This window comes from Tupaia chinensis, unplaced genomic scaffold (assembly GCF_000334495.1).
Source record: "Tupaia chinensis unplaced genomic scaffold, TupChi_1.0 Scaffold000294_2, whole genome shotgun sequence".
Taxonomy (NCBI): Eukaryota; Metazoa; Chordata; class Mammalia; order Scandentia; family Tupaiidae; genus Tupaia; species Tupaia belangeri.
Window position 1 is genome coordinate 1,373,750 of NW_006159780.1, and position 11,028 is coordinate 1,384,777.

The window sequence follows — 11,028 nt, forward strand, 5'->3', positions numbered from 1 at the left end:
TTCTCTCTCTCTCTCTCTCTCTCTCTCTCTCTGTGTGTGTGTGTGTGTGTGTATCTCTGGTCAAACTAAAATAAATGATGAATAAATAAAATTAAATGAAATCATTTTTAAAAAGTAATAATGAGAAACTTTCAAGATTTCCAACATGTTTTTGAAAGGTTTAAGTGGAATGAACAAACCAATCAGAGTGGATCGAATTCTGTAGCCCTGCCTGTCTCCTAGATCAGGTGCGTGGGTGTGCCACTCACCAGCAAGCTCTGCACCCCCACCTCACAGGGACCCAGGCCCACACTTGCTCTAACAGGAGGCTATACTCCTCGGTGGGCAAAGGAGCCATCTAAAACAAACATAAAGGCTCTGAGTGCATCTCTAGCATAGGAACCTACTGCCTCACATAGCCATCCTGTGGCCCACCAGCCCTCCCAGCTCAATCAACTAAGGGCAGAGTCCTGGCTAAGAGATGGGACCAGCTCTCAGGAGGGAAGGATGAGGTTGCCTTCCCAGGAAAGGCCATTCCTCTTGGGCCAGGAATATTGTTCATGAAGCACTTTTTCCTTTTCTTTTTCAGTTTTACCAGAGTGCATGTGCTCTCTGGAGAGATAGAGGGAGAGGAAGAAACCACTCCTTCATGGGACATGGTCATGCTATAATCCCTCTTCCTCCATTTCTCTATCCTGCTGGGATTTGGGGCATGTGTATACTATGCCTGGCACATTTTTAAAGCTGCTAGGGCCAGAATTTGAACCATATAGTCCATCATGAGAGATCACTGGGCCATAGGGCTGGGCCCCTAAAGCATTATCAAGGTCTTTTCCATTTGGTCTTCACAATCACTATGTAGGAAGAGATTGCAGCTCCCTTAATAGATGGAGCCCTCAGGTCTGCAAAGCGAAGTAATTTGCTAGAGGTCAAACTCCTGAGTGGCAGAAATTGGACTTGAACCCAGCTTCCTTCTGGAGCTTCAAGTTCTAGCACACCTGCAATTTGGGCCAAACTTCCGTCACCTTTGTTCTAGCCATGGATGACTTATCCTTTAAAAATAATCTAAAAAGAGTTCAACACTATAAATATTATTTTAAAAGCAAGAATAATTTTACTTTAGCTGAATAATAGACACAGTGATGTATAATTCTACAGAGAAAACTACACAGGAAAGTACTGCGAATTATATGAGTAACAAAATACTTAGGTATTTCATGTACCTTCGTCATGGAGTTACAACTGTAAAATAATCTACAGATATGAGTTATGAAATGTAGGTATTTCTAATACAATCTCCCACCAGATTTGGAGATTTCCTTTCTAACATTGACCTTACATGAAAGACCTCCGGGGAACAGGGAGCACTCAGAGTTTTGAAGTCAGTGTGCCCCATTTTCCATCTAAGTGTCCCTCCCTCATGGCTGCAGAACCATAAAAGCCCCACATTGTCTGGCATGTCCATAAACCTCTTAAACTGGGCCCACTTGAATTATAACTAATGATGCAAAAGTGACCTTTCCTGGAACTAATAAGAAATTTCGGCAAAGTTTCTGGATATGATATTAATACATAAAAGTTCATTGTTCTCCTATACAGTAGAACTTGAAATTAAAAACAAAATTCTATGGGACCAGCAGATAGTATAATGGTTATGTCACTGGACATAGTACACCACAGTTCGAGTCTCGGGTTCAACAGCTTAAAATTATGCTGGGTGCGTGTGTGTGTGCATGTCCACAATACCAAGAGGAGGTCTTTCTCTGTGTCTCCAGCAAGTACACATGCCATATAGCAAAAATCTCTCTCTAAAAAAATAAATAAAAATAAATCTCATTTACATTAACCCCACTAAATTAGTTACATATAATAATAAAAATTATGACTTTCAGTTTTTGCTATAGGGAGTATGCCCGGAGAGAGAAGGAAAGTGAGAAATTAACTCCCAGGTGGGATGGTCATGCTACAATCCCTTCTTCTCTATCTCTTCTTGGGATTTGGGCACACATGTACCATGTGCCCACCAAGTTTTTCAAGCTGCAGGATCCAGGCCTCAAACTGAGGAGTTGGCCACATGAAATTCAGTGCCTTAACCTCCACACCACCTGCTGACCAAGTTACATATAATTCTAACAAACAATATGTAAGACCTGTATGAAGAACACTACAAAACTCTGGTGAAAGGTATCAAAGAAAAACGATATAAATGGAGAGATATTACAACATGTTTAGCAACAGGAAGACTCACCATTGTCAAGCTGTAAATTCATCCTAATTTTGTCTGTAGATTCAGTGTAATCCCAATCAAAATCTCAGGCACATTACTTTGTAGATACCAATAAATTAACCTTAAAGTTTATATAGAGAGCCAGAAGACTCAGAATAGTTAACATAATATTAAGGAACAAAGCTGGGGGGCTGATCCTGCTTGACTTTCGTCTTGCTTTAAAGCTACATTTACCGGGACAGTGTAATGAAGAATCTGGAGATGGACCCTCATAAATAGCTAACTGATCTTTGACAAAACAACAAAGGCAATACAACGGAGAAAAGACAGTATCTTCAACAAATTGAGAAGGAATAATTGAACATCTACATGCAAGAAAAGTGAGTCTTCTATTACCCACCCCCATACTACCCCTAACCTTACTATTTCTGGTATCTACATTGCCCTCCCTGCTACCTTACCTTCCAAACTTTCAGTTTCTGCTATAGAGTGCAGACATTAGGTTTATACTGAGTGGGGACATACAGTCTGTTTTCATAGTCTGGCTTGTTTCACTTAGCATTATGTCTTCCACATTCATCCACTTTGTATCAAATGTCAGAGTCTCACTGATTTTTATGACTGAGTAGTATTCCACAGCGTACATATGCCACAGTTTTTCAATCCGCTCATCTATTTTTGGACATTTGGGCTGATTCCATATCCTAACAACTGTAAATAATGCAGCATTAAACATAGATGTGCAAGTGTTTTCTGATTGAGGGTTTTTCTATGCTCTGGGTAAATACCAAAGAGTGGAATTAATGGGTCATATGAGAGTTTATTTGCAGATTTCTGAGCAATCTCTACATTGTTCCCCAAAGTGGTTGTATTAATTTGCATTCCCACCAACAATGTAGCAGAGTTCTCATTTCACCACAGTCTTGTCAGCACTTATAATTATTTATTTTTCTTGGTTAGATCGAGAATTTTCCAAAATGATCCATTCTGCTTCTATTTTCATCATAAATATTATCTTTTTTTTTTTTCGCTATAGGGCGCGTGCACTCGCCAGGCAGAGAGAGAGAGAGAGAGACAGAAAGCGATAAATCACCCCCCGGGGGGATGGTCACGCCACAATCCCTTCTCCTCCATTCTCCTCTCAGGATTTTGGGCATGCACGCACACACGCCCGGCATGAGTTTTTAGCCACCCACGCACATGCACCGGCGTGAGTTTTAAGCCACTGGGTCCGGGACGCGAACCGCGGTCGACTACGTGGGAGTCCAGCGACATAGCCATTATGCTAACTGCTGGTTCCCTCATTGTGGTTTTGATTTGAATTTTCGTTATAAGAAGAGGCATTGAGCATGATTTCATATGCTTTTTGGCCATTCGTTAGTCTTCTTGGGAGAATTGTCTGTTTAGCTCATTTTCGGTTTTTTAAATTGGATTGATTTGTGTGTGTGTGTGTGTGTGTGTGTGTGTGTGTGTGTGTGTGTATGGGTAAGCTGCTTGAGTTCCCTGTATATTCTGGTTATCAGTCTTTTATCTGAGGTATAGTTTGCACATATAGTCTCCTACTCTGAGGGTTGTCTTCTCACTCTAATTATTGTTTCCTTTGCTGTGCAGAAGCTTCTCAGACTAATATAGTCCCATTTGTCTATTTTTGGGGCTATTGCCTATGCTTTGCAGGTCTTCTTTAAGAAGTGTTTGGATCAGCAGGCAGTGTAATGGTTACATCGCTGGACTGTCACATAGTTAAGTTTGAGTCCCAGACACGGTGGCTTAAAACTCGGGCTAAGTGCATATGCATGTGTGCCCATGATCCCAAGAGGAGAATGGAGAAGAAGGGATTGCAGCATGGCCATCTTCCTCACATTCTGTCTCTCTGGCAAGAGCACACACCCTATAGCGAGAATCTGTAAATAAAAAGAAAAGAAAAGGAAAAAACAACAAGAAAGAAGTCTTTGCTTACTCCAAGTTCTTTAAGAGCTTCCCCCAGTATTTTTATGGTTTGAGGTTTTATGTTTAGATTCTCAATCCATTTTGAGTTGATTTTTGTTAGTGGTGAGAGGTAAGGGTCCAGTTTCATTCTACTGCAGGTGGACATTCAGTTCTCCCAGCACTATTTGCTTAAAAGATTCCCCCCCACCCCCACGTTGGATTGCCTTGCATCCTTTGTCAAGGATCAATTGCCTGTATGTTTTGGGGTTTATTTGGGGTTTCTTAATTCTGTTCCATTGGTCTACCTGTCTGATTTGTGCCAATACCATGCTGTTTTAATTACTACAGCTTTGTAATATGTTTTGAAGACAGGAAATGATTTTATTCTTTATACTTTAGTCCCCTTGCACACTACTGCTTTGGTGATACAGGGCCTTTTATGACTCCAGACAAATTTCATGATTTTTTTTCCTATTTCTGTGAGGAATATTTCTGGTAGTTTGATTGAGATTGCATTAAATTTATAGATTAATTTGGGTAGGATTGATATCTTGATTATATTAATTCTTCCAATTCAAGAACATGAGATGTTTTCCACTTTTTTGTATCATTTGAAATTTCTTTTTCAAGTGTTTCATAGTTTTCCTTGTAGAGATCTTTGACTTCTTTGGTAAAGTTTACTCCTAGATATCTTCTTGGTTTTGTGGCTATTGTAAATGGGATTGCTTTCTTTAATTCTTTCTTAGTTTGTCCATTGTTGGTATATAAAAATGTTATAGATTTTTGTATACTAATTTTGTAATCTGCCACTTTACTATATTTATTTATCATTTCCAGGCAGTTTTGTTTGTTTGTTTGTTTTAGAGGGAGGGAGGGGAACAGGGCAAAGAAAAAAATATGTTTAACTGACAAAAGAAAAAAGCTATTTGCTGATGATAATGCATATAGTAATGTCTTAGTCTTGACTGATATGCATGGTATTCATGCTGGAAAAAGCAATGTTGTACACGATAAAGATATATAGTGATTAAATGTAAATTAAAATTAAAAAAAAAATGTGACTCTTAGGCCAGCCCCATAGCCTAGTATATAAAGGTACTGGATCTTACATAGTCAACCATGAAGTTTGAATCCCAGCCCAAAGGACTTCAAAAATATCTTCTGTGTGTGTCTGCGTGTGTGTGTGTGTGTGTGCATGTGATCCCAATTCCCAATAAGATGAAGAAGTGGAGAAGGAACTGTGGTTTAATTATGCTCCAGTGGGGATGCTTTCTCCTTCTCCCTCTCTGTCTATCTCTCCCTCTTTCTCTGACAAGTACACGTACCTACTGGTAATTTTTTAAAAGACTAAATCTAGACACACACCTCTCACAGAAATTAAATCAAAATGGATCACAGACCTAAATGTAAGAAGAGAATAGAGGAGAAAATCTGGATGAGACTGGTTTTGGTGATTACTTGTAAGATATGACACTAAAGGTATAATCCATAAAAAAGAATTGATAAGTAGATTTCATTAAAATTAAAAATTTAAGTTTTACAAGAAAATGAAAGAGTAAATCACAGAATGGGAGAAAACATTTGCAAAAGGTCTTTCAGATAAAGGACTATTACACAAAATACGATATTAAATCTAAATACTTAAAATAGAAAAATCCAATCCAAAAATGAGTCAAAGACCTTAAGAATCATCTCACCAAAGAAAATATACTTATGGCCAATAACCACATAGAAAAACGCTCTACATCATAAGTAATCAGGAAAATGCAAATTGAAACAACTGTGAGGTGCCACTGCTAGAATGGCCACAATCCAGAACACTGACACCACCAGATACTGACAAGGATATGGAACCATGGGAACTATCCTTCATTGCTGGTAAGAACACAAGATCGTGCAGTCATAGTGGAAGAGCATTCTGTGGTTCCTTACAAAACTAAAGCTGGCCTTACCATACAATCCAGTAATCATGTTCCTTGGTATTTATCCAAAGGAGTTAAAAACATATCTTCATATGAAAACCTGCATATGGGTGTTTATAATGTGATTTTTAAAACCTGGAATCAGAATGTCCTTCAGTAAGTGAATAAATTGAACAATCTATGGTACATTCATACAATGAAATTTCTAAAGAAAATTGAGCTATCAAGACATGAAAAGACATGGAGGGGCGTCAGGAGGTGGCAAGTGATTGGGGTGTTGGTCTACTACATAGCGAGCTGTGGTTCAAGTCCCGGACCTAGTGGCTCACCTTCTCACTTTCTCACTTTCCCTCTTTCTCTCTGGTGAGTACAAGTGCCTTATACAAAATTTAAAATAATAATAATAATAAATTAAATAAATTTTAAAAATCCCTAACTCTCTAAAAAGAAAAAAAAGATAAGACTTGAAGAAAATCTAAATGTATATTTCTAAGTAAAAGAAATCAACCTAAGAAGGCTGACAGGCTTCTACTATTTAACATTCTGGAAAAGGTTAAACTACAAAGACAGTAAAAAGATCAGTGGTTGCCAGGGCTTTTGGGGAATGGGGAGAAGAACAAGTGAGTGCAGAGTATGTTCAGGGCAGTGAAACCACTCTGTATAATACCCCAATGGTGGACATGTGTCACCACACATTGGTCCAAACCCACAGAAGATACAACACCAGAGTGACTCTAATCATAGCTCAAGGTAGATACATCAGTGGTTAAAAAAGGTGTCCTGTGGTGTGAGATGATAGTGGAGGTGGCCATGCAGGTATATGGTATATCTCTGCACTTTTCTTTCCATTTTGCTATGAATCTATAACTACTCCCAAAAATAAAGTTTATTAATAAAAATTTGTTTTTCTCACAGGTTCTTGCTACACTGGACAGGTCAGCCTCATGTTTGTGATCCTCCTGCCTCAGCCTCTGGAGTCTCTAGGATTACAGGTACACACCACTGTACCTGGTCTTTGGGTTAAACTAAGAAATTGAACTCAGGTAAGAGACCTGGTCTCTGGATAGCTGACTTTTGGGTGGTGCCTGTCCTACTCAGGATGCTGGCACAGTGGGTCAAACCACTGACTCATGGAAGTGACTGGGTGAGTCACCTCTCCAGAACATTTCTACATTTACAGCTGGTCAGGCAGGTCACCCACATCCTGCCTTACTATATTTCCCCCAACTAAATACAGGATCTGACCTTTATTCCACTAACTGGCCAATATTTGCAGCGTGTGGAGCTCTGCTCCCAACAGCTGTACCCCACCCAGCTCCTCGCAAGCTTCTATAAAAGGAAACTTCCTTCAACACCACGGAAAAGAAGGGAGACCTGGATAATAAACATGCAAAGGGAAGCTGGGTCACCGACTCCCTTTCCTGCCCCGACAACTGAGAAGCAGCAATCCAAGCATGCTTACTAACCTGCTCCTTGCTTCAAAAGCTCAGCTGCTGAATTGGCTGCCGTTTGGGGAGAACTTTCTGCTATTTCCTCCAGGGGGTCTGCAGAAATGGGGAGAAAAACACAAATGAGAGCTGCTCCTGACAGAGAACATCTACCACAAAGTTAGACAATCTGATGACAGAATTCCCAGACAGTGACATGCACTCATTGTGCAGAGTTGAAAATTTCTTTTGAGGACAATAATCCAGCCCATGGAAAATATGATCACACAGTGAACAAAAACATGGGTGACTCGGCCTAACAAATCATCATTGTCATCTGAATTAATGTATATGAGCAATGAAATACATTTTAAAGGTGAATCATATTTGCCTACAATACTTAATAAGAACATCTTGATATAAAATCACCTTTAGGTGACATTGAAATTGCTCAGGAAGGCTAGGATGATGGTCAAATCACCCCAGCATTCTGTGGGCATTTTTTTTAAATAGATTTTTTTTTATAGTTTTTCATTTATTTTTAAAAAATTATTATTATCATCATAATCTTCTTTATATTAATTTTACAGTGTATTATATTGCTTTTTCAAAAGGGAATGCCATGCATGTCAGTCAATAGAGAGACATTAATCTCCCGACTTCATCATTCAATATCTTTTCTATGTTTTTTCCAATCATTATTATTATTATTCTAATTATTTTTTAAAACAGTCAATCACTAATTCTCATTTTGCTTGTAAAAAGACTTTACCCATCATGAAATACTTCTCAGACCAATCCAGTTGAGAATACTATACATGTCATCATCAACAGTTAATAAGCCATATCTGCTTCTCACTAACGTCCTGCCTCTCTATTGTTCACTTGCTATCTTTCTCTATCCTCTTCTCCTCACCACCCCCTCCATTCCACACTGTCCTATTCTCATTAAGTACCTTCATTGCTTTTATGTCCTCCAATTTTTCGCTCTCTACCATAGAGTGCAGATAGTCGGTATATATTGAGTGGATACATACAATATCTGTCTTTCATAGCCTGGCTTACTTCACTCAGCAATAGATCCTCCATATCTGACCACTTTCTATCAAATGCCAGGGTCTTGTTATTTTTTATGGCTGAGTAGTATTCCATAGAGTTTTAATGGATATTTGTGAACTAACATCAAAATAAAGAGAACAGTTCATCCATCACTTAAGTTCAAAATATCAACATTTGCCCATCTCGTGGATTTATAAACAATCAATGCCAATGACTCTGAAGGTATCTTAGTCTGATGTCTTGCACATTTTAGCTACAGCACCTTGGCTCTGGGGAAGCGAACTCCATAATGTAAAGATGCCTGGGCGTGGCCAGCTGCAGCAGAAGTTCCCCTCCCTTCCTTGACTTGGGTGAACCCTTTGGACTTCTTGGGTTACCCAGAGTCCATGTTAGAAAATACTTCCAGTACTATTTTCTCAGTGCATCTTGACTCATTCCCAAACCAGGTTCCCTGACGAGTGGGGGCAATCCCACCCGGAGCCCAAGTGGTTCCAGAACCCAAGCCTGTACCTCTCTCCGGAATGAGCAGCTTGCACGGCAAGGCCAGGGGCGTGATGGAATGCTGGCACACCAAGGCCGTCAGGCTCCCTGCAGGACAGACAGACAGCAAACGGGAGTGAGCACTGCCTCTGTGCGTGTGTGTGTGTGTGTGTGTGTGTGCACGCGCGTGCGTGGCCGGCTCACCAGCTACAGCGCAACCGCTGCAGGGGAAGCCCTGGCTCCTTTACTGTGGGACTTGGTATAAAACTGCAAATAGGTGACATGTTCAATGTGACAATCACAAGGTCAGAGAAGGGAACTGCAGTGATCCGCAGCACAAACCCATCATTATCATCTGAGAGTAAATCACACAGGTGGCTGGATCAGAGAACAGGAGGGTTGAGGTTAAGAGCATGTGAATGTTTACCAAAATTCAGAGGACTTCAAAAAGTTTACATACTTGTCGAAGACTCCTCCTCCCCGTATATCATCCCTGTGCAGTCACCCTAAAGGGACACAGTGATGATGACACCTTAAGTCCACACTGTGTTCTGTGGGACTGGCTTATCCAGCCTCTCCAGCAAACCTGTGAGGCAGGAAAGGCCCCAATTTCCAGGGAAGGAAGGAGGCTCTCCTGGAAGCCCTGTGCTCCTTCCTCCTGGTGCTCAGGAGATAGAGTGCTGCAAAAGTGTCCACCTTATCAGGGCTCATCTGCCTGTCAACCAGGATGGTACTCTGCTCACACCTATGATTGCTAGTCCTGGCACACTGCTTTGGGGTTTAGATCGGCTTTTAAGAATAATTTCATATCCTATTTATTGTGAAGATAAAGGCTCAGATCAGAGGAGCCTCAGAATTAGGGACTGGAACTGTCACGAGAGGGGTGGTCCCAAATCTCAGCCGCAGTAGGCAGTCCATCCTCCTGCTTTCAGAACACCAATGGCAACCACTGCTGCAACTCACCAAAGTAGGGTTCATTTGAGCACCCTTTCAACCGCACTCCCTTTGGGGTACACTCAATCAGAAAGTGGCGGACAAGTTCATTGGCCAAATCTCCACCTGTGGCAAGAGATTAAAAAAAAATTTTTTTTTTTTTTTTTAGAAACAAGAGCACAGGGGGATCTGAGAGAGATTAGCTGCTAACCCAAGAAGCTACCAAGAGAAGGCCCCTCTTTGAACAGAAGTCTGCCATGGCCCGAGAGGACTCCCAAGAACCTTCTCAGGAAGGGTAGCCAGGCTGCAGGACAGCAGGACGAGCACAGGCCAGATGGACAATGAGAGCCCTACATTGACCAAACAGGGCTGGAGGGGTCCTTGGGACAGGCCGCTGACATCCTACAAGAATGCCCAATGAAGGGTACCTTGCAGCTAAGACGACCAAGAACCTTCAGTCCTGTCTCCTCCAAAGAGGAGAGGTCGGAAGGATGTAGATACAAAATAAGACCTAAAAACAAACTATTAGAAAGAGCTGGAAGGATGCCAGTCTTCTGGGTGAGACACAGCTGGGGCCCAGGGACACAAATCCCTCCAGGAAGCAAGCCTGTAGCTCTACCATTTTAGTAATGAATGACAGACACTATGTACACACTGATCCAGGGATCCCAGAGAAGAATTATGAAGAGCCATAAGGGCCAGCAGGTAGCATGGTGGTTAAGGTTGCTGGATCCCACATGGCCAACCAAACTGCTCACGTCCCAGACCAGGCAACTTGAAAAGTATATCAGATGCATGTGTATATGTGCCCAAAATCCCTAGAGGAGAATGAAGACAAAGGGATTGAGGTGCAGCCATCTACCCTTCCCCCGGTGGGGTGCTTTCTTACCTTCTCTCTCTTTCTATCTCTCTCTGACAAAAATGAATGGTGGTGGTCGGGACCAGCCGTTAGCGTAATGGCTATGGCGCTGGACTCCCATGGAGTCGACCGCAGTTCGGGTCCCAGACCCAGTGGCTTAAAACTCACGCCGGGCGCATGTGTGTGCATGCCCAGGATCCCAGGAGGAGAATGGAG

At 41.3% G+C, this 11,028-nt stretch overlaps 1 protein-coding gene across 1 annotated transcript in view; it reads right to left on the reverse strand.

The window, feature by feature from the left end:
* Nucleotides 1-11,028, reverse strand: part of TNS3 (tensin 3) — a 239,551-nt gene that overhangs the window by 12,071 nt on the left and 216,452 nt on the right. Inside the window, 3 exon segments of the mRNA XM_006150681.3 lie at nt 7,521-7,598; nt 9,051-9,128; nt 9,984-10,079. Of these exon segments, the coding sequence (XP_006150743.1) occupies nt 7,521-7,598; nt 9,051-9,128; nt 9,984-10,079 (252 nt within the window).